The 24,112-nt window shown below is 38.6% G+C and overlaps 4 protein-coding genes across 4 annotated transcripts; 2 read left to right on the top strand and 2 right to left on the bottom strand.

Annotated features, from left to right (window-relative positions):
- Nucleotides 1-563: 563 nt before the first annotated feature.
- On the bottom strand, nt 564-2,497 carry MELLADRAFT_117452 (uncharacterized protein; the record flags this gene model as incomplete). Its single annotated transcript, XM_007413667.1, has 4 exons — nt 564-1,058; nt 1,137-1,208; nt 1,374-1,466; nt 1,780-2,497. The coding sequence occupies 4 exons, from the start codon at nt 2,225-2,227 to the stop codon at nt 955-957; spliced, it is 717 nt and encodes a 238-aa protein (XP_007413729.1).
- A 7,947-nt stretch (nt 2,498-10,444) lies between these two features.
- Nucleotides 10,445-11,449, top strand: MELLADRAFT_78685 (uncharacterized protein; the record flags this gene model as incomplete). The annotated part of the gene is made up of 5 exons (XM_007413749.1): nt 10,445-10,511; nt 10,597-10,765; nt 10,839-10,969; nt 11,093-11,288; nt 11,363-11,449. Coding segments are annotated over 4 exons (567 nt in total), but the record flags the coding sequence as incomplete, so codon positions are not given.
- Nucleotides 11,450-12,709: 1,260 nt separating this feature from the next.
- Nucleotides 12,710-14,015, bottom strand: MELLADRAFT_109690 (uncharacterized protein; the record flags this gene model as incomplete). Its single annotated transcript, XM_007413666.1, has 3 exons — nt 12,710-13,152; nt 13,211-13,690; nt 13,778-14,015. The coding sequence occupies 3 exons, from the start codon at nt 14,013-14,015 to the stop codon at nt 12,710-12,712; spliced, it is 1,161 nt and encodes a 386-aa protein (XP_007413728.1).
- Nucleotides 14,016-17,484: 3,469 nt separating this feature from the next.
- On the top strand, nt 17,485-21,168 carry MELLADRAFT_109689 (uncharacterized protein; the record flags this gene model as incomplete). Its single annotated transcript, XM_007413750.1, has 6 exons — nt 17,485-17,928; nt 17,995-18,081; nt 18,367-18,498; nt 20,266-20,281; nt 20,360-20,389; nt 21,014-21,168. The coding sequence occupies 6 exons, from the start codon at nt 17,485-17,487 to the stop codon at nt 21,166-21,168; spliced, it is 864 nt and encodes a 287-aa protein (XP_007413812.1).
- Between the last annotated feature and the right edge of the window lie 2,944 nt (nt 21,169-24,112).

Genomic DNA, 24,112 nt, shown 5'->3' with positions numbered 1-24,112 from the left:
TAAGAAGAGTTTCTTTCCCAAACCAAGTATACAGTCTATAAATTAAATAAAGGTTTAAATCCTTTAGTTTTCTACTTGGACTTGACTTTAAATTTGATATATGTTAACAAGATATCCAAAATCAAGATTCCAAACCCACTAAACAACAACCTCACTGTTTCTTAAAAGTGAAATACCATATACATATTACATTTTCAATTTGATCTTTCTATATATTTACTAAGGTACATAGAAGATATTTGAAGGATTGATTGATTTTTAGGAAAGTGTAAGGTTTCATCTAAATTTATAATTTTTACCAAGTTCACCAAAAGAAGTTGTAGTAGATGATTTAAATTCAAAACCAAAAACCAAAAACTTATTTGATTTCTTTCAATACAATAAACCACAAAAGACTTACATAACCCTACTGAGAAGTGGTTTTCACAACAAGTTAACCAAGTCACCAACCACATGGAAATACAAAAACATACTCAACAAACCCATCAAAACAATCGTTTCTTTAAAAGAAGGTTGATTGAGTTTTGATATAAGACAATGACTCATACCAAAACCATCAATTTAAGATTGATCAACCCATATACTGTGATATAAATTCAAACTTTTTCATGCAAAATAAAATACTATAGATACATTCTGAAAAAAAGAAAAGAAAAAAGGTTTAAAAAAATGATAACATATAATATAACAAATCATACAATATATAAAAAAATCAAAAACTTTCAAACTAAGTAACTTTATTAAATACATTTACACATATCTACATACAAAAAAAAACCTTCTTCGTTTCATACTCTTATACTCTTACCCGTTTTTGTTCTTTCCCAGAGAAACTGCTTATTTATATAATCAAAGAATGTTTCAAATTAGTCAAAAAAAAAAAACTAAAAAAAGTTAAGGTCTTATATATGATACGATATGATATGATGTGCTTTCTCCTTCTTCTGCTTCTTCTTATGAAATTATACAACATTGGGATGTGGTTTCATCGGTTTCTGAGGTGGTGGTTGTACAACAACAGTTCCATTTGATGAATTTATGATCCCATTCTTTCGTCACTGAAAAAGTATATGAACCATCACATCATTAGTCTTTAAACTTATCATGGGTGGGTGTGAAGAGTTACAGATACTCACATTGAGGATCCGGATTGTTCGGTCTTAATAAAAGATGCATAATGGTTGGTGAACCATTTGCTAGTCTCAAAGCTAAAGTTCCTCATCCCAAAAGTGAGGGGGATAGGACAGATTGATTTAAAAGGAGTGTCGAGAGCAAGAACAAAACCAAAGTGATAATTAAGGAGAGTTCGAGTTAGTGAATCGAGTCATAATCTTAAATGAGAAGATATGGCCCAAATCTGGTTTAAGGCTCACAATCGAGTGCTTCTGAATCATTCAAGAATCGACCCAAGAATAATAGCTTAATCTCATCTGGTCCCTTTGGTGTGATACCCTCTGTACTCCATCCTGGAAAACCAACAGAACAATGATGTCATCAGTATGTGATTTTCCCCTTCAATCATGTTCATGTGGGATGGAAACAGGAGGGGAAAAGTGAATGCTCAGATATTGAAAAGATTCCACAACTAGAGTGAAAATCAATGGGGTTATCAACGAAACCCGGGGTTAAAAGCTTCTATCAAGCAAGATGCGGGGTAGAAAGAGATGATACTTCATACAGTATATAGGATATACTGCTAGTCTTTGTTAAGGAGAGTAAATGCGAGGTAAAGAAGTAAAGAAAGATATGCAAGACCAGTATTGGATGATTAGAACTAACCTGTTGGCCATGAAGATTTAATTCGATGTTTGATATCCAAAGCTTTTGAATGAGAATCAAAAGACAAATTTAATCGATTTAAATTCGGTTTAGTAGAAGAAGCAAACACGAATTCGATCTTGATCGGTCTAACTGGATGATCATCATCAAATGTGACTCTTCTTCTACTGTTCTGATGAGGAAGATGATGACGATTCAAAATCAAATCTGAAGATGAATGAGAGTCTTGTAAGTTAAGTTTAGATCGATTCTCATCTATTAATTTCAATCGATGTTCATAATCTGCTGTTGTTTGAAGTAAAGATTGGTTTAATGAAGTAGAAGCTATCGAATGTGGTTGATCGATGATGGTTGAAGTAGTTGAAACTGCTGAAGTAGGTCTTTTTTGACGAAATGCAACTGGTGCTGGGATTGTCAAAGTATTGGTTGGTTGTGACATTTGATTCATGATGATGGAAATCGATGGGTGGGTTAAGATTGAAGTTGATAAGCTGATGATTGATATCTTCACCAGATCGAGTTTTGATTAGATTATATCTAATTCTTCAGGAAAACATTCAAGCTGGTTTTATAAAACACCAAGTCAAGTGTAAAGGAGCTAAAAGGAAAATGATTGATGATTGATGTATAAGATGAAGCTTTGGAATGATCGATCGATTTGTTTATTTTAATTTACCTTAGAAAAGGAAATGGTGTAAACTCATGAAGGTGATCTTTGAGGATCAAGTGATGGTGTACAAATCAAACCAAATGTAAGAACATCCCCTGTGCACTAACGAAAACGTTCTTAAGCGTAAAGTTTCTGACACAAACATAAATTCGAATTTACGTTTTACCACCAGACGCCCTCCTGCCGAGTCCTGCACGTGCAAATTGACAAGAGATGGCACAGTTGAGTCCTTGACCAATGGTGTCACTGTGAGTTTATGTACGTTTCCCAACCATTCGGAAAGTCTGAAGTTATGTTTACCCGCGTGATCTGCGATAACTATTGCAAATCTCCTCCGGTCTCCCACACAGAGAAAAGACTTTGAAATTACTATTTTAAATTGAAATACGTGGAAATTTGAATTTCTAAAGCAACATGACATAATCATCCTGTGTCACTCATGGAAAAGTCAGGTCAGGTCACGAACCATACATTTCCAAAATCTATGATGGGAGCATGACTTGGTGTCACTCCAATTGAGTTTGCTGTGAATCTCTGGTGACATAATCAAACTTTTGCAAAAATGACGCAAGTTCCCTGTGAAATTCTACTTTGTGTGGTATTTTTGGCATCTTTTTTTTGTGCAGAGTTGCTTTATTGCAAATTCCACTATGTATCTAATCAAGAACATGTCTAGGAGACTAGCTGCATACAAGACAAGTCCAGTTATCCAGTTGATTTGTTAAACTTAACAAAGTACCACACTGAGCCTTGGCAAGCAAGGGACTTACCTTGAACTTGCACGCTTTATAGGCTGAGGGTAAGACTTTTTGCAGGAGATCTTCTTGAAGTCCATCTACACACTTCTCTACCAAAGATTTCTATGTGGCCCCAAGGAGAAAATTGTGTGCCGGTATCTTGCGCCAAGCTTGCCTTTTTTTTCCCAAAGAAGTCAATCCCTTTTGACCAAAAATATGTTTCAAAGATTGGGTCTTGGCAGAAAATCTGGACTCAAGAGGGAAGTCACATGTGTAATTTTCCTTCAGGAGCCAATTTTTGATGTAAACATTAGGTAAGAGGGGAGCACTTTCATCAGGGAAAAAAATATGTACAATTTGTGCAAGATCAAGCCGCACACATTTCTCCGCAGCCAACATATTGAACTCGGATTGGGACATTGGAGGTGTGCTCAACCTTGGACAAAATCTTTTCAAGGTTTTGATCTGAGGTAATCTTTGGTGCATAACAATACCTTGGACAAAAACCTTGGGTAAGCTCAGTCTGAGGATTTGCATCTGATGATACCTTGGATCAGCAGATCCAGGGCATCTATGTTGGTGGAGCTCCTTTGTACCATATACAAATCCTTGGTAGGGAATGAAAAAGGCATCCTGCAAAATGCTCTACCCTCAGCCTATAGAATGTACAAGTTGGAGGTAAGTCCCTCACTCACTAAGCCTTGCTTGGCAAGTGTGGGACTTTGTCAAGTTTATTGGTTTGTAGAGTCAGAGAGGTCTTTAGGTTGTTACACAATGGATAGCTATTCTTTTTTTGGGTATTACTACTGTTTATGGTTTTTGGATCAATAGGGTGACACTAAAAATTTAGTTTGCTCACTCATCCCCAATCTAAGGTGGAAGGAAGGGATCCCAGGGATTGTATGTTCTGTTGGGGATGGTTATCATCCACAACTATCTCTGTTTGGGTCTTACAAATGCATAGAATTGAGTGACAATGACAGTGACAGTCTATTTCCACAAAATAATCCCCATCCCAATATAAGGTGGAAGGTAATTAAAGGAAGATGGTATGTACTATGTGTAAAGTCAGCAATTGTTTACAAATTGTGACAATACCCTCTTGTGCATTAACAGTGAAATTTTGCCAAAAAAACTGCTCTGGATTGTGAGTTCCGTAATGGCATGGAAGTATAGAGATTTAGAGGTTTGGGGTTGCCCGTTAGTTGCTTACCACTTGTCTCCCAGTTCAAGGAAGGAGGTGGGGTTTCTAGAGTTTGTTGAGTTTAATTGAATAAGATAAGCCATGTGGGGATTGCGTACCTGCTGACCCTTGCTCTGTCTGTCTGTCTTGATCTGATTCTGGTACATAAGAATGAGGATGAATGAAACATTCAGTCTTGAGAATATAATCTGTCAATATTGGATAAGATTATTAAGCATTAAGCAGCTTAATGCTGTTATTCCAGTCTACACAGAAGCCCTCCTCTTTCCAGTGACCTTCTTCCTGGTGTTTGGACATTATACACAATAAATGTAAATGGTGAGTGTTTCCTTTAATTCCACAAACTTCACATGGGGGGATGGGACCAGCCTTATTTTGAATAAATGATTGTTCAGAGGGCTATAGCCCACACTTAATTGTAAGATTGCTGCCAACAGACCTTTTTTGAATTTGGCTAGTCCTTTAACTAGCATTTTTGGTTTTGTTTTGAAATTGCTTTGGCCTGGTATAAACAGGAAAAGCTCATTATTAGAGATCTTGTTTTTGTTTCTTCCAACTCCCTAGACTGGTGGGTAGGGGCAACACAGTTTCCTGTGAGTTGATTGGTAATTTCATCAAGTTCAATTGCTTTGTGACTTGGGGTCCAGCAAAATAAATGTTAGCATTCTTAGGTCATCTATATGATCTGGAATTGGATAAAGACAAAGCAGCCAAACATATATCCAATCAAGTTTCTAAAGAGGAAAACAAAGAGGATGCAATTGAAATCTTTGCAAATAGATCAGTTACTCAAGAGGGTGGTGGTGCGGCAGCAGCGTCCAAATTTATCAGCAGAACTCAGTCACTTATTTATCAAAATAACTTTTCAAATCACACAGCCAAATCTTTGGGTCTTTTACTGGCGGCAGAACTTTCCACCAACACATTTATATCATTGAACACAACCAAAAAATGTTTTCCTGAGATAACACATACAAACACACAACTTTTTCACTGTTCTCTGAATTTAGCCTTCAAAGGTGACAAGAAAAATCTGGACAAGAATGACACATGAAGGAAAATATCTTCTTTGTTGAACATGTTTTTCAACATTTTCTGGCTCAGCATGCAAGTCATCACAATTTTCATAAACCTCACAGATATCTGCACACATACCTTTGAAGTCATTCAAAGACTTCCCAAACATGTTGCCATCATTGAAAATCTTTGATTTGAAAAGTTGTAGCGCCATGTAGACGGAGCTACAGCTTTGCAACCTCTGCTAGTTACCTTACTACAATTAGCCTTGTCAGCTTCAACTTCCTTTTCAGTATGTAGTTTGAGCTTGACCCAAACTGTAATCTTGTTCCTTTGATAAAAGTAAACAAGGTGTGGTGTCAACCCAGTAGAGTGGATCTTGTTGACTACAGGCTGCTGCAGGGTCATCACCTGTATTTTTAGACAGTTCTTCAACAATTAAAAGAAAATATATCTCAGTTTAGGAAAGAGAATACTGAATATGGAGAGATACATTGACTTACATGCAGTCAAGTGGCCTTCAACACAGGCATTGTTAATGGGTGATTGGTGGTTAGACATGTTCTTTTTTTGAGCTGTTGTCAAGCTCATCATAAATATATCAAAGGATTGGTATCAGAAAAGCAAGAAAAATAAAAAGGAAGAAAAATGAATGCATTAATAGCAAGAAAATGGTGTAAAGGTTGAAGATAATGCTGGATTTAGATACCACCAGTTCAAAACCTAGGAATTCACAAAGGATCAATTGCTCAGACAATTTTTGAGAGAAAAAGCCAGAAATAAATAAATATCTCAATCTTACTGCCTGAGATTGATGAGAAGAATGGAAACATTAGCTAAAAGTAAGGTATTTATACCTTTTGAGCAAGATCATAGGTAGAATTAGTCTGGTGGGAAACCCCAAAAAGAGGTTATGACCTCATATCCCCATTTTCCAAAATGATCTCATATGAGATCATAACACTGTTTTTTGTTTGTTGTTGACCATAATGAGGGGCAAACAAAAAGATCATCAACATGATTGGAAACTTTGGCGTCTTGTAAGGAACTAAGGAGAATGAACTTATGTATCTTCATTGATTGGCAGGATTTTTTTTGCTGAATATCTTTAATGGAAGAGACACCCTCTGTCTTTGGTAAAAATCTTCTTCTGTTTTTCTAAATTGACAGTCTTGCTATGATGCATGCAAAAAGACACAACCAAAGTCATTCAAAAACTCTGATTTAAAACTGTTATGATCCCATTCCACAGATCATGAGAGTATTACATACTGTGGCACTTACAGTCTCTAGACTACACTTGTACCAGACGCAAGTCCCGTTGTGCTCTCTTCTCTATGCTACAATAACCATATCAAGTGCACCTCACCTCCTGCTCTCCTGTTCCGCTCACGCCCAAGGCCCCTGAAGCTGGCCATAACAAAAACAAACACATACCCTCTTTCCTTCATTGAGCAAATTGATGACCAGAAGTGAGATCAGGATCTGTTGCCTGTGGCTATAACAGGAGATGATAACATGATGAACAATGTGATTGGAATCTTTGGCAGAGCAAGTTGAATTTACAATTATGTAACTCCATTGATTGGCAAAGATAAATTGCTAGACCTCTCTGAATGTCCAAATTGAAGTGGCCAGTGGAGGCCGGTCATGGAGGTCAGAATTGAGGTGGAGCAAGAGGCCAGTTTCTGAAGTTTCCTTGAGGTCCATACTAGACATAAACCAGTATGTATGCTGGGATGTGGTGTTCAAGAATGACAGCTATGACAAAAACCCGAGTTTTGGACCCCAGATGTCAGATTAAACCCGAGCCAAATCTGGGCAACACATCCCCTTGAAATTTACCAATGGTTTTCACAACAGCTGCAAGAATGATTGAAACAAGTTTATAAAGTCACTTTAAGGTAAACCAAACTTAAACCAAAGTTATCAACAAAATGAAGTCATGCAACCAAACGGCCACGTGATCAGCAAACAAACAAAAAACAAATCCACCAAGATGCAGATTGATCAAATCTCGTCAATTCCACCTCAACTCATCACATTACAAATCAACAATTATTGCTGTAAGTGACCTTAGCGCGTGAGATGACATTTCAATCTCACTTGATTCTTTGTAAGAAATCATCATGTATGCACTTGCATGGAAGCCACATGGTGATCAGATTCAGACGTGTGGACCCCACATACATATCCCCACAAAGCAATACGTTTAATTTATGTATAAAGGATCAGAGTGCGTATCAATCAAAGAGTACCTAACCTTTTACAAAGTATGGAGTCAGTTTGATGTTTGATTTTTTATCTGGTTTAAGGTCTTCAGTAAACTTGAGAAATTGGAGAAAGTGAGGACTTCATAAATATAACAATCAGGTTTTTTGGATTAGATCAGGTGACTACATACTCATAACCCAAATAGATTCAAATCAAAAAGTGAAATCTCTGCGGAACACACTATGGAGAGATGTTTGTATTTTTTCCTCATGATATTGTTTTTTTTCATGAATGATGAGAGTGCAAAAGTTGTCTTTTTGGATAGATGATAATAAATATCGCTTGAATGAGAAGAAGATCGGAGGAAGAAGTGAAGGGATTTGTGATATGTTGATGATGAGTGATGACATTTGCTATGACTAAGGACCAGGTAAAAGTTGAGTGTGTGACATGCGTTGTGAAATCAAATCAAATTTTGTTTATTGACTTGAACTGTGACACTTCACACCAACGATCGACTTCAACTTCAACTTCAACTGACTATCACTATCAAGATCATCATCACCATCAAACCATCAGAACAAATCAAATCAAATCAAATCAAATCAATCTCAGCATTCATCAGAATCAGAATCAGAATGTCAAGTATCCAATCTTCATTTCAGCCTGAACAAAATCATCAAACTTTTAATTTATCATCATCAATCAATCAACCATCAGCTCAATCAACTTCAACTTTAGTCTCTTGTGTCTTCTGTATAGATGCATCGGTTCGTCAAAGAATAAATTGGAAATCATTTGGGATTGAATACATTAATGCTTTCATAAGGTCAGACAATCACCCATCATCATTTCTTAAATACCATATTTTGATTTTCTTTTATGTTTATAGGAAACTGGCTATTCTTTATCCTGGTGCTCGAATGAGATTTATGCCTGTCTTATTTAACTCATTACCACCTACAACACCAGCTTCTATATCAGTTTACCAACCGTTACCTTTCTCAGATCTTTCTACGTTTATCAATGCACTTCCAACCCTCTTACCCGGTTTCTTACCTGAACCAACCTTATCAGATCAATCTCCTGAAATAGATCCATCAGCTGATTATCAATTATACGGTGGAAGTGAACCTGCAATCTTAGAAGCCATCATTCGAGCTATGGAAGTCATGGATCAAAAATTCTCTCCAACTTCAACCAGGTCTGCTCCACCTCATCGACGTCAACACCATGTCGATCCTACCCTTCCACACCGTCGTCATATCGTCGTACTCACTGCCACTGATTTGGGCCCTCCTACACTACAGCCAGCTTTCTCTGGCTCAGTTCATTCAGTACCAGATCCGTTGATTGAAGAATTACCGAGAATTGTGCCTCTCTTCAATAGAAAAGCTGAATATGATAATGTCACTCTTCTTGATCTTGCCGGTCGATATCGTAAAGATGCTCAAGGTCGTTACAATCCAAATGACAAGAAACCAGGTTTACTCGAACAGAAGAATATCATTCTTGGTCTTATTGCAATTTGTCGAGTACCAAAGCTAGCAAGCTTTCTTACCAGACTTCAGGGTCAAAACCCATCCCCAAACTCTAAAGATTTGCTTCGTTCATTACATCCAACTCATTATACCTGCCTTCCTGGTTTCAATGGAGTCCCTGCCTCTCCTAATAAACACGCAGTCTTATCAGATCTCATTCCCCGATTACAAGTTGAACCGAAGCCTAATCCAAAAACTTCAGCGGACCAACCTATTGCTGTCAACCAAGCATCGGGTACTCAAAAACCTAGCCCATCTTCACCCCACTCTCAAAAACGATCTCGGACTGACTCGGATGATGATGATCAACCATTGGCTCAAATCGCTCCTCTTCACAATCAAAATACCAATCTTCCGACACGTACTGCAGCCCAGTCTGTTCAGTCCATGAATACGCTCCCACCTCGATCAGTAAATGTCAACAATAACCTTCCTGGCTCGAATTTTGATTTATCATCTTTTCTTCCTAATCCTACTAGTTCCAATCAACGAACCAACACAACATCACCATTTCCACCACAGGGTGTCTCTCAAAATATGCCACAACAATCAAACGTCCATTCAAATTTCCAAAATTCACTTCCACAGGGTGTTGATCAGAATTTGGCACAAGGCCTTTCGCTTCTATTGGGAGGAGGCCCAACTTCAAATAATCTGAGTCATCAGCCAACACCGCCAGTTTCTAATCCACCCATTGATCCATCAACATCCTTCCAACGACCAACACAACCCACGATCATTGATCTAACTCAAACTTCATCTCAATCTAGCGCTCTTGGAAGTTCATCACCTGCACTTCCTCAACCAGCACCACCGACTGACGATCTTTCAAGAGCATTAGCTTTATTAGGTGGAAGTGGAAAAGAAGTTGGATTACCATTAAGCCGACCGACATCCTCTTTACCTCAATCAAGACCGACATACAATCCACCATCAACACAACCTGTAACAAATTCAATGCCCACTCAACAACAAATACAATTACAACAACAACAATTAGCACAAAAACAACAACAATTAATCCAACAACAACTGAAAAAACATCAACAACAGCAGCAAGAAATGAATTTTCTTTCTTCACAATCTCAAGCCAATCCTAATAATAATAACAATAATGAGAATAATAGTGATAGTAATAGGAGGGATATCCCTCCTCGTGGTACATTACCAACATCAACATCAACACCAACAAGACATATCAGTCCTGCACATCGAATGTTAATGGAAGCAGCTCAGGCTCATGCTAAAGCTGAGTTATCAAGTATTGATCTTAAGAGAAGGTCAGGCGAGATTACAGAAGCTGAAGCTAAAGCACAAGGTGTGAGGGTTAAACAAGTGATTACAGATCAGTTGAGTGTTTGTTTTCATTCTTTTTGATGGATGAATGAATGATATGATTGGATTTGAATTGATGGATGATGATGGTTTTTTCAGGTTGAGAAGTATTGCTATGAAAGCTCAACAGGCTCAACAAGCTCAACAACAATTACATACTCAAAACTTTTCGGGTCCATCTACTTCAACTTCGACATCTGGAGGAATGGTCAACCCAATGCTTGGTCCAGCTTTGAATCCTAATGGTCCGAATGTAGGACCAGCTCATGTGAGTGAATTTTGTGATTTGATGATAGGTAATAGTAGGATGATAGAATTGTAAATTGGTTTACGAATAATAGCCATCTGAAGGACCTATGATTTGGCAAGGTACATTGAATTGGACTGTTGGAACTAAACCTAATGGACAAGAAGAAACGGTTTCGATTAGATTAGGAGGACATGCAAGTCCAGCACAAAATGCGAATGAATTGTAAGTCTATCTTGTCTCTTTTCGAGGAAGTCTAGATGTGAAACAAAAAAAAAGTAAATGAAACTGACTGAACTTGTTTTTGAATCATCAACAAACACTCGGATTTATGTCTTTTTCTTACAGGAGAATCGTAGCAGAAAGTTGGCCAAAAGTATGGAGAATGATGGGTAGTCTAAGAAGTACGAATTTACACGAATTATCTGCACATACTACTATTAATAAACCGCATGGACTTTCATTACATTTGATTTCGAATGGAGGAGGTAAAAGAGATGAAGATTTGTATGTGAAGATCTGTGAAAGTATGATTAATAATACAGTTGAGTGATTTTTGTCATAGTATTTGTTTGTGAATATTTGATGAGAAAGCTTTACTGATGAAGATGGGATTAGTTTGGTGTAGTGATTTTTGATGAGATTGGACATGGAGTCGTTTTACTATATAATCGAACCATGAGAACTCTTTTCGGTTTAGTTTTTCAAAGGATGCCAATCCCAAGTAGTTTAAGGATCTCAACACCACATACTCTTAATCAAACTCCTACATCTAATCCAAGTCAAAGTCAAACACCAATTCAAAATCAAACACCTACTCAAAATCAAACACCTACTTCAAATGTAAGCACCATAGGAACCGGAACAGGCATCAGAGCTATCAATCCTCAAGCACAAGAACTTTTACAAAGTTTATCGGCTAGTTTGAATTCTCATCATTTGTTTAATCATCAACTTAAGGTTTCTAATCCGGTGGTCAGTCTTGGAACTAATAATCTTCCGGGTAATCATCATAATGTGAATAATCATCAGCATAATAATGGGAATAATAATCATGGGAATAATCCGAATAATAATGTCAATTCTGGAATTCATCCTGATTTAGTTGATGGTGGTGGAATGTATTTAGGTATGAATCGATGAAATGCGATTGGGAAAAAGGTTTGAGTTGGGGTTTGGTTTTTTGCTTACTTATTTGGAGGTTTGGTTTGAAATTTGATTAATGGTTTCTTTTTGTTTTGATGCATTTCTTGTTGAAAAAAATTAAGTCAAACGATGTTTTTCTTTTGTATAATTGTTTTATTATTATTTGAACTGCATTTGAAAAGGTTTTACTTAAGAGGTTATATATATATATACATTAAATTTTTCATTGCAAGAAAGAAAAATCAAAATCAGGGATGTTTTTTTATGATGATGATGATGATGATAATGTTCATAGATTAGATTGAAAGAAAGAGGTTTTGAAATAAAAGCACATGTAGATTATTATTAATGTTGAATATGGTCTTTTTGTAAGAGAAATAATGATCACGAGCAACACTCTTGAAATTTGGTCCTCTCATAAGCATTTTGAAAACCATGGACTGATCTTTCGCGGTATATGCTGATTGATTCCTTTAGGGTTGTGGCAAAGTTGTGGCAGATTCCCCTGGGTCGCAACTAGTGATAACTAGAGAGGATCAAACAAAAATTTGACCAAGGTTGAAGCAGTAGTAAATAACGTGTCTATTTTTAAATTAAGATTTCATAGAGAACTACAGCCAGTGGTAAGGAATCAACAAATTATATCATAATAGATTATAAACAAAAGTTAAAGTTTTGATACCTAATTTCTCGTCATGGTCTTCATCAGACAAGAATCAAGATGATGATTGTTTTGTTTTTTGAAAAATTGAACCCAAGAAGCCAAAACCAATGTCTACAAACTGCCCTCACCCTACAGATACCTCCTCTATCAGATGTTTAGATGTGATCAGGTGCAAGACTTTTTTCATTGATATGAAACTTTAAAAAGTCTTGCAATGTTTTCAAGAAGTTCTTCTTCATTGTATGAGTTTTTAAAAAATTATCAAAATTTTCCGAAATCATTCCAAGATGCCACTTGGCTCTTGTTACTTCACTCTTCCAATCAGGTTGTTGTAATGTATGTTGTAAGGAATTCCAATAATATGCATTTATCCAAAACTTTCGACGGATATGATATGTAACCTTTGGTTTTTCTTGATGGATTTTATACTCGGAATTCCAATGATTTGCAATGATCCGAAACTTTTGTCGGAGGTTATACGTATCCTTTTGTTTTTTTCGCGGAATTCCTTCCTTGGGTAGATCCTTGATCAGATATTCGGCATTTTTCTTGTCAAACTCCGTGTCTAATGTGATTAAGCAGGTCAGTTCAGGTTTATCTACAGACATAAACATCTGCAAAAGAATTCAATATCCTTGACAAATACCACCACTTACATCTTTGCATTTCATGTCGCATCTTAATAGCATAGCCCATCCAATGCCGATTTGTAAAGCCGTAACCGTTCGGGTCCTTTAACAATTCGTTCCGTAAAGTTGTAAGCCAGTTGGCATGTCTAAGCATGGTATCCCAATCGTTCGCCTGAACAGCCAACTTGACCAACGATGTGACCAATTTCGAATCATCAAAAGTTTCCTTTTCTGTTGCTTTTGTATGCTCTGATCCTTTGGTAGGACTTGTTACTAACTCTTGGAAATAGTCTTTTAAAATTGGATCGATTGAGGCATCTGAATTCAAACTTCTAGGTGAGGATAATGAAAGATGTTCCTTTTGATCCGCTTCGAAATTATCTTTCACAAATTCTCTCATAGTGTTTCTAAATTCTTCTCGTATCTTGATGGTTTCGTCTAATCCTCCTTCCACCATCCAATAACCTATTTCAGTCAAACAGTCTAAGATTCTCCCGTTCTTGGTCTCTATATTGACGAAACAAAATGTCATTAAAGAAAGTACGGGATATTGGATCTGATGAGTTTAGCAATCAAGACATTTGAATCACAAACCTCGCATGGGAAGTTCAGTGAAAACTGGGAATGCCACTTCGTCGTGTCTTGCGCGTTGGGTCCGTGGCAAGATGTTGGTAAGATCCAAGCCGGCAACTCTACTCAAACTGAGTAACTCGCTGTTATCACCATCACCCGGTTTTTTCGCCAATTCCTTGAGCGAATTTTGAAGTCCTTTGAATTCTAAGGAAACGCAAACGGAACAGAACAACAACAATGGTGCGAAGATGTACCGCATGGAATTCTTATCCTACGCTCGAAAGCGCTTTTGTAAGGAACAAGAAAAATATCAATGCGATGATGGGATTGTCACAAGAACACTGTTGTATGCGAAGAGAGATTTATAAGCCACACGACTGATGATCTTATAAGGAGGCGGAGTCTCACAATCGGCAGCCAGTCTATGATGTACTCTGCAGGTCCCAGAATGGTGCCATACGTGTGATGGCATCGGTGTAACACTATGATTTGCTTTGGGTTGGAATCGGGTTGCGAATCGTCATGATCCAATCTATCAATAGATGATTAGACAGATCCTGATGCCTCCTATGTAAATAAAGTTCTGAAGATATCGGTCTATTACCTAAACCGTTTCATCGATTGGTGGGAAGTTTGCGCTTTTGTAGATTTTCGTAAAGAGTGAACGGAACGGCACCATCCTTTCATCGGGCTTCTCTTCCTTCGTACTGACTCCGTTACTTTGGCCGGAGTCCGCAGGTTGATTACTCCAGTCTCCATCAGTGAGACTCGGCCGCTTGTATGGTACGCTACCGCGGAGACTTTCAAATCGTATCAAGTCAGATAGTGCAGAGGAATGGTCCGGCGTTACAAACCGGCACACCAGATGAAAATCTTGGTTATCTGAATCGACTTGAGCAATAAGGTTGGGTCACTAGTTGAGGGATTGCCGCTATTATTTACTTTGATCACAAAATCTCATAAATCCGCTACCATCCTCTCTCCGTGTCCCATGGAACAGATTCGCAACTGTTAGTTTCATCTCAGTAGTCAACGCGATCTTCTCTGCACGCGTCCCCTATTCATATCAACACGTTTAATCTTCAAGATGGGGACATTTCTATCACGTTTCGCTCAAGCACCACAGATCGCGACCTTCGGAAATGACGAGATCTGAGTAATTTCCCCCATCTAAGCCTGGTCTGAAGATGTTAGCGAGTCTCAGAAAAGTTTGATTGCTTTGATGACAATTTTAGATTGAACGATGATCTTAGCATATAACGAACGAGGTGTGAAAAATTGTATGATGACTACACCTGGAGATAAGGGTCTCTTTTTCAATGCTTGACGGGGACATATGACGTTGCAAAGTTGAAGGTTGCTTTAACACGTATTGCAATCTCCACATTGAAGAGTGCAACAAGTTGCAGTTTGGCTTTGAGAGGCCAAGTCTGCAGTGGAGGTGTTGATCAACTTTACTCTGGCCAAGTCTCAAATTAATTTAACACACCGGCAAGAATAACTTAGCAGGACTATGTTTTCATGTCACCCAACACCATGAGGATAAATCAAATCAGTAGGACTGATTGATCACATATCATCTTAGCTACTGCATATGCAACATTGATAATTTTAAGGGTCTTGTAACTTTCATGGTCACGATGTTTTTCTTTGGTCATCATGGTGAGCTCTATAACACCAAATGTGTGGAGTATATTGTAAATTTTCAAATCACGCTTCCCAAAGAACGCGATCGGTCAGGTTTGCCGAACAAAACATACACTTACAGCTGTTGTGAGAATCATTGGTAAGTTTTGAGGTTTTGTGTGTCGCCGAGATTTAACCCAGGCTTTAATCTGGAGTCCAAAACCTCTTTTTTCTCGATTTCTCAAGCCTAAACCATGATTTGGTTCCTTTGACTGTATTTATCATATCTGACGTTTATGGGTTCTTCAATTTCAGGATGGGGGCACAGCCTTAAAAAAAAGGCGCGCCCTGGAGCGTTTTCGTGAAAAAGGGCGCGTCTAGGCGCCACTGGCGCGTTAGGCGCGGCCTTTCACCGCGCAAAAATGAAAAAACATGAAAAAAATGTGAAAAAAATCCAGGAAATGCATTTTAACCAACCTTAAATGCATATTTGTTGCTGACGAGGTGGAAGATGGATTGTTTGAAGGTCTATTCTTAATTGAAGTTGATTCATAAAACAACTTGAAATGGATTTTATAAGAAAATAACCACGTGGAAAGCCCCACTTTCTCACTATGAGGCATACAGGCCTTTGGGCGCGCCCACCTTGTTTCTGAGATGTTTAGGCGCGCCTTGCGCCCAGGCGCGTTATTTTTTTTGCGCCCCCATCCTGACTTCAATTCTTCCCTCCTGATTTACGGGATACAAACTAGAAACCCGGATTTGTTCCGGGTTTCCCAATTCGGACTTTTTGGCTGTGTTTGCGCAAACTGGGAAACTGGGAGAACGTGGGAAAGTTCCAAACACAGCCAAAAACAAAAACTGGGAAACTGGGAAAAAAACCCAGTTTTAACTTTGTATCCCGTAATTGAAGCCATCAATTTTCTCTAGTCCAGTTTCTTTAGCACCGTTTGTTACGCACTCCGGTTCCTCCTCATTCTCCCTCACCTCCACCCCTCAAAAAATTCCGCCATTCAAAGATTTACGTAAATTCAACATTTTCAACCAAAGTTTTCAATCACGATAAGGATCATGATGATATTTCTGATTGATATAGGCATTGAAAACCGCTCTGAAGTCATGCAATTATCAATGTTTTCAATCATGGAAAGAGGGTGCATACGAGTCAGTCGAGATTGTTTGAATCCAGGTTTCCAAAATCAAAGCTTCAAGGAAGAAAAAAGAACTGGATATCAATCATCTCAAAGTTTTCAAAATCAAAGTCAATTTTATTTGGTCAATTCATATAACATCAAGAATGAAACAATAAGAAGGTATCATGACAACAAAGAGTAGTTTAAAGTATGTATGTCAATTCTTTCTCTTTTGCCAAAGATTTCAAACAGCTGATTTATATTGTTCTTTGCTCCCCAATATTGTGAACATTGATTGAAAAATGGGGTGGTGAGGTCATCTGACCTCATATGACCTCACCATTGTAAATGGGGATCGGTTTGATCATCCTGGAAGGGTATAAATAGGGGTACGTTTTCTTTTGTTTCTTTTGGTTTCTTTGTTCATCTCATCAATCTCAGCCAGTCAGTGACATTGATAGCATTTGTTTGCTCAATGTTTTTCTTACCCTTTCTTTCTCTCACCTTGACTCTGACCAATCCTTCCTTCATGAATCCCCAGGTTTCAAAGTTAGTCCTCCACAATCAGCCTTACAATTTTAACCCGTGCCTCTGCTCCTCTGTCTTGTTATTAGTTTGTTTTGTTTTTCCTCCCTTTTTGGTATTTGGTTTCATTCTAATTGTTAGCATATCTATATACTATCAGCTCAGCAACAACCCTTATATAAATCCTAACATGTCTAACCACCACACAACCATTGAAAAAGCCTCCAAAGTCAAAGAAGTGCCCGCTGTTGAAGGTCACATGAATTCATGTAAGTCAAGCTCTCCAATTACAGAGTTTTGCCTTTTCTAAACTGACATACTCTTCCAGTATTTGAAGAGCCTTCTACCCAAACAGGCCATGATGCTCCAGCGACCGGTCTTCAGCAAAATCCTCTTTACCAAGTTGGAACGGCACCGCGTATTCAATTTGATTGAAGAAACGAGATGACCGTGCAGGTCAAGTTCAAAATACATACGGAGAAGGAGGTCAAAGTTGACCAGGGCAATTCCATGAAGGTAGCTACCCAAGGTCGCAAAGGGGCTGCTACTTCTATGGTCCGCCACAACCTTGTTGAGTCGAAGATGTTCAACCAAGGCAACATCCTCGAGCTGGTGAAGTGCTTATTTGGAAAGTCACTCCACAATTTTAAGGGTATGTGTGGCGATATCTGTGAAGAGTACAAACCGGGCATGCACCATTTGGTCCTCTCAAGCCCAATTGCTCCTTGCTTGATATGGATGGGTCAAGTTGGTTCTGAAAAAATTACCCTTGTTGATTCTCTCACTTGGCAGGCATTTGTGGATTTGCTTTCAAAAGCTACAAAGCACAAGGGCTTGGTGATCATCTTTACTGAAAACAAAAAAGAGAAGGCAAAAAAGGTTGCCCAGGTAAGTCATTTCACTATAATGACTCGTGCTTCATATTCTCACTTTCTGACATCTCATGTCTCTCAGAACTGTGCAGCCAAAGAGTTGATTGCTTCAGCCAGCGGTACCACAGCTGCTGAAGCACAGATGGGTGTTCTGAGCAAAGAGCTCGAGGTTTGTGATCTTCTTTCTCTGCATTTCTTTTTCAAACTTCTGACCTCGTTTGTGAGACAGGATGCCCGTAAATGGATTGCCCTCCACAAGTTAACCACTGAACTGTTCCATGATCAAGCTCAAAAAGGCACTTCCGGGGATCGGACAGTGTTAGTTTGCCCTTGGGATCCCACTCTCCTATACCACCTAATGTGGAACAGGGCGTGGGTCTGGGCAAAAGTGGTGGTAAGTCTAATGTTCATCTTTCATTACTTTCTGAAGGACTGACCCTGCTTTTTCTTGTAGAAATCTGGCATGGCCACTCGCAAAATTCCGCCCCAAACGTATGAATATCTTGCTATCATGAAGAAGTCCTGTGTCTACCACAAGGCTACCTCGGTCAATGACCGAGTCAAGATGCGAAGTGCTCAAATGCAGGTTGACTTATCTCCAACCTTTTATTGTTCCGGTGGCTCTTGCAAGTCTTTCTTTGACCTTCCGGTGTGGTGATCTATTTATAAAAATGGGATCAATCAAGAAAATTAATCATTATAACTTTGTCAAATTATTTAAAAACTTCAGTGTAGTAGAAAATTCAAAATGAAGGTTTTCAGATCAATTGAAGCTCTTAGAGGCTTATGTGTAGTTATTAACTCAAGACTATGACATCTTATTTCAAATATATTCTTAAGATCATTATAGTTTACTTACAAAGTTATTACAAAAAGACAGAAAAAGAAAAGATAAGAAAAATTCAAAAATATAGGTGTAAAAGTTGGAAAATGGTTTTTAGGGTATTAATAATAAAGTTATGGGTATAATGAGGTTAGAGTATGGAAGAACAACATCGTATTATACAGAAACAATTTTAATCTTGGAGGTTGATAAGGAAAAACAGAAGTTATTAGCGGAAAGGTACTTTTTTGAAGTTGGTAAACAAGGGTTATGCGTGTAGTTTACATATGTAAGAGTGGTAGTAGTGGAAATTAAGGTTGCCAAGAGGATTTTCCGGGATTTTTAAGGTGATAGAAGATGATGTCATATTACATGAGCAAGAAAAAGAGAGTAGCAGCTGTGAAAAGTGAAGAAAATGGGTGAATTTCGTGGAAAATGAAGGTTTTCAGCTAATTACATATGTCAAATGACGTCAGATTACGTTGGTATATATCTCATTCGAAGCAGAAGCGTGTATTACATAATGTACAAGCTTTAAACCATCAGTAGCGGAGGTTTATGTCAAAAGTTATAAGGGAAAAAAGAAATTGGTGTGAATCTTGAATTTACAGTCACAAGTCAACATGTAACACCAAAAACCTTAACTTCACAACTCAATATCTTACTCATCACTCATCAGAAATAGGTCATATGGGTGTCATAAATGATCAGTATCACAAGGGCTACAAGATGCACTGTAGTAGTTCAAAATTGGACCCCATCTGAAAAAAATCGTAATCTCAAAAATTGGTTTGCAGCTAGTTTACAAGGAAAAAACCACATGTATTCATCTTAAGAAGTGCTGTACATTAAATCATTGCGACATTGATCACTTTTGGCTGTGAAAATTACATCATACATTAGTAACAAGATCATTACATGATTTTTAGGGTTCTTTAGGCGGATTTGGCTGGTTTTTGAGGCTGTTGACTATTGCAGAGGTTGTTACATGTGGATATAAGTACTCCTTGATGATTTTGGGATTGTTGTTCCCTTTTTGGCATCTATACCTTTGTTGTAGTGTTATAAATCATCATTTATTTACTATATTTGTACTAAGATCACTTAAATCTGCCCCTTCAAAGCAAGGAGAAATTCATTTACGTGTGTTAAAGACTATAAGTCAATTTGGGAATAATACTTAACAACAGTATTTCTAGTAATAACGTAGTGTGTGGACTTTTTGCGCTTAAAATCTGGGAATAATACTACACAACAGTATTGCTTTATTTCTTTGGTACCTTTATCTTTTTCTTTGTTATCACAAAGTGGTCAGCAAGTGCCCTTGTGCTGGTTTCTTTGAAGAAGGCAGTATTTAGGCAAATTCTATTATATTACATGTAGTAGATTATCCCTTCTTAGGTGTTGTAAAGCTCTTGTTGAGCTTTAAATACTACACTGGCAAAGCTTTTGTTTCAAACTCCAACCACTGCCAAGCCAACGCAATCAGCCTCTTTCGCTGGTTTCACTTTATCTGACACCCACAATAAGGCTAAAGCTCTCCCAGGTACGCGGTTTTCTCTTCTAGTTTCATTCATAACCAAAATCTGATCTTCCTTCCGTTTGGTTTATTCCCGCCCTGAAGATGAGGCCAAAAAGATCAAAATTGAACCAGGTAAGCTGTCTCCGTATCAACTCCCGTTTCACTGTTGAAGTCTCATCAGTTATTGTGTGATAATGACAGGTTCACCTTCCAAAAAGACCTTCTCCAAAGGCATTACCATCCATTTGTCTTCTGATCCCCCATCACCTATCAATTTTCACATTAAACAAGAAGCAGGTAATGTCACTTCTTTCCCTTCTTAGAAACTTTTGGCCCGAATTGATGATTGTTTCTTTTGTCCTTTGCTCTTCTTGTTTGACCTTTGCTCTTCAGTTTTGCCAAAGGCCTTGGGAAAGGGCATACCCATCGTGATCTCTTCAGATCCCCCATCCGATGGGCCAAACGTGTCATCTCAACCTAGCTTCTACTCTGATACATTTGAGGTTGGCAACTCCCAGATCGAGCCTTGGACTGATCAACAAGCTCTATCCAGCTTTTCAAATCTCATTCACCGCAAAACTCCTGGATACCCCAAGGCCCAGGACAGAGCTCATGCCAAAGCCCTAGAGCGTTTCTTGGACCATTGCAATGTTCCTGAAAAGGCCAACACCACTCGAATGATTCTCAAGAGCGCCGGCGTGAAATCTTGGACCAACTTAATCCCTAGCGTGCAATTCACAGAGACCTCTTTGACAGCCCGCGGGATGCACCCAGCTCTTGCCGCTCACCTCCTCAGTGAGGCCATGGAATGGGCAAATGTTCTCAAGGGCAAAGTCGAAGCCCTCCCAGATAAAGATGCCCTGGAAAGTCACTTGGAATCTAACCAAATTTCTTCTTCCCCCGAGTTCTGATTGGGTTCTTTTTCTTAGGAAGATGTGTTCCTTCCTTTCCTGATTAACAAGGCAAAGTTGTGTCTTCCTGTTATGTTGGTGTTCATCTGGCTCTTTGAATGTTTTACAAATCAAAGGATAAGAAATTTCCTTTATTCTCTTTTTTAATGATTCAAAGTGGTCTTTTGTTTTCTGCTCTGTGTTTTGGCTTGTTTCCGTCTTGTTTTGCTTGCTGCTGCCTCTGTTTTTCAGACGCATGACCCATGTGTTTGCGGTTCCTTAAGTCTTGTTTGTTTCCATCTTTTTCATTTCTTTGCTGTGCCCTCTTTGTATGATGTTGCAGACACAGATCCACAATCTTGTGATAACTTGCAAAAAAAATTGACTCAATTCTCCTGACTTATCCAAATGTGAGACTTGAGATTCTTATGAAGAATAAAAGTGGTCTTTGTTCCCTTTTTGATTTTCATGAGACAATTGTTCCAGGAGCAAGTCTCCAAAGCGAGACATCACCCATTAATGTAAGGTCAACGCCCCCACAATACTGTACTGTACTAGTATTGCAAGATACTAGTACAGTACCGCCACATGATACTTGAAGTATCTTATTTCGGGTACCGTATCGCCCTGCCCGATACAAGCACAGTACAGTATCACACAACCGTGCAATACTAAATACTCACACTGTACAGTATCAAGCAGGCAATACTGTACTAAATGAGGTAGTATCAGATTATAACCGATTATGAGTGTCTCTTTTGATCAAAAGCAGATCAAACAACACCGGCGTTCATCACTGCAAACAGCTTCTTTCATAGGGCTTTTGTAAACTTTTCAAGTTGAAGCAAGAGTTTGTTTTATCAAGGAGAACATTTGCTTTCAATTGCTTTTGCTTTTGTCTGATCCAGCGAGGACAATTTCTTTGCTTGTTGTGAGAAATATCTTTGGAGTTGCTTTTGCGTTTGTCCGATCCTGCTTTTCATTTAACCAAAGGATCAAATGCAGTCCTGGATGATATAAATAGTAGCGACCCAATGCACCATCTACCCTTCTTATTTAACTTACTTACCAACCCTTTCAATTCTTTCTTGACCCTACCGATTGTTTCTACATCCAATGCACACAGTCACCAAAGTGCCAATCAACCATCCTTCAGACATTGCTTAATCATTGATTATTTCATTTTATAACCATCAGTTGAAGTTTGTTGGAAGGCAGTGAGCCAATATCAATAAACCAACTATCTCAATTTTGACTCGAACTCATTTGAAGTTTGTTGGAAGGCAGTGAGCCAATATCAATAAACCAAATATCTCAATTTTGACTCGAACTCATTTGAAGTTTGTTGGAAGGCAGTGAGCCAATATCAATAAATATCAATAAGAAGATCAATTACAATCTCTGGAATTCCAAACTCGGATGTCAATCACGCAGATGTAATTTCTCCAAGATCCTCAGCAATCGTCAAATTGGTACTTTTTTAGCTAAGCTGCAGTCATATTTTACATACATCAAATAGAAAGAAAACAATCTTTGCAAACAAATAGATAGAAAGTTCTAAAAATTTGAGTCATTTGGTGAAAGGTTTTCCTAACAACACGATTTTAAAGTAAAGACACAAAGCCATTTGATAAAATTTATGTTCAAAAAATAGAACAGCGGCTTCTGGTGTAAAATCTCACTTCAATCCAACAGCAGCTCGGCGAACTCTCTTAGTCTCATCAGCTGCAAGACAGTCATTCAGGACTTCACCTGTGTGCTTCAGATTCAATGTAAGAGGAACACCATTAGCCATCCATATACGGCTACTGACACAGCGTTCAATGACTCTAGGTTTGAGGGATCCTCAATCCATCCCGCAGACGTCAGCAGCCGCTGAAAATGTTCTTTCGACAGCACAGGATGAACCACTACTCGCAAGGAAGTCGTGTGCTAGGGATGACAAGACAGGATATTTGTTGGCATTGACCTACATGCATTTTGTAAAAGCAATCAGTTTCTCATGCCGCCAGTGATATATTGAGGAACGACCGTACCTTCCACCAATCAAGAGCAAGATGTGGGTTTCGTGCCATTTCCTGAGATAAACCCTTGACGCTTGAAAACTCGGTCATTTCATCGGAAGAATTTTCAGTTGATTGTTGGTCGTGAATGTGAAGCATAGGGTCAACTGGCTCCTCATCAATGGCTTCAGAAGAGGGCATTTCAGCTGGCGGTTTAGAATCATCAAGCCGTACTTGACGTCAATAAAATTCGGATTGAAACAAGGATTTGGCTCTGCGAGATTCAGCCAAGTGTTCACCAAAGGCAGCGTGAAAGAACTCCAAACGCCAGCTAGGATGTAACATTGTTGCCATGACGATGACGTCGCAAGCAAGGGCTTGAGCAAGATAAGTTTTGACTCGTTTGTTCATTGCGTAGAACATTGGATAGAGTTCACTGTTACGGTTGTGTGGGCGGAGCTTCATCTTGAGGTGGTCCCTAAGAAGCTGATATTCTCGGAGGACCATGCATCCAGTGGGACCATCACCCTCCATCCTTGATGTTACCTTGACAAAATACTTTGTCCAGAGGTAATCAGCACAAATTTTTGCATTAGAGATGAAGATGTACACACCTCGAGCTCGTTGTTGAGTAGCTTGATTCTCCGCCAGTCTTCGTGTGTAAATGTCACACCTTGGAATATCCCGCTTGGTGAATCATCGTTTATATCAGCCTGAGAGTCTGGATTGTTGCGGGGCCGTCTAGTATTTGAATGGCTAATCCTATCCTTTTCCAGGATCACATCAATTACCTGAACCACATAAGGATACGTCAGCTAGAATGAATATCAATGGATGCAGTGTTTTCCCTTACATCACGTGCTTCCCATCCACGAGTTCGGCTATCCCATTTGATATTCCAGCGTATTCCATAACCTGGTATCAATTTACGTACTTTGATCCCCAAAGACTGAGCTGTTGCA

Source organism: Melampsora larici-populina (assembly GCF_000204055.1).
Source record: "Melampsora larici-populina 98AG31 unplaced genomic scaffold MELLAscaffold_38, whole genome shotgun sequence".
Lineage (NCBI taxonomy): Eukaryota > Fungi > Basidiomycota > Pucciniomycetes > Pucciniales > Melampsoraceae > Melampsora > Melampsora laricis-populina.
The sequence above is the reverse complement of the archived record's forward strand: the minus strand, read 5'-3'. Positions and strand labels throughout refer to the sequence as shown.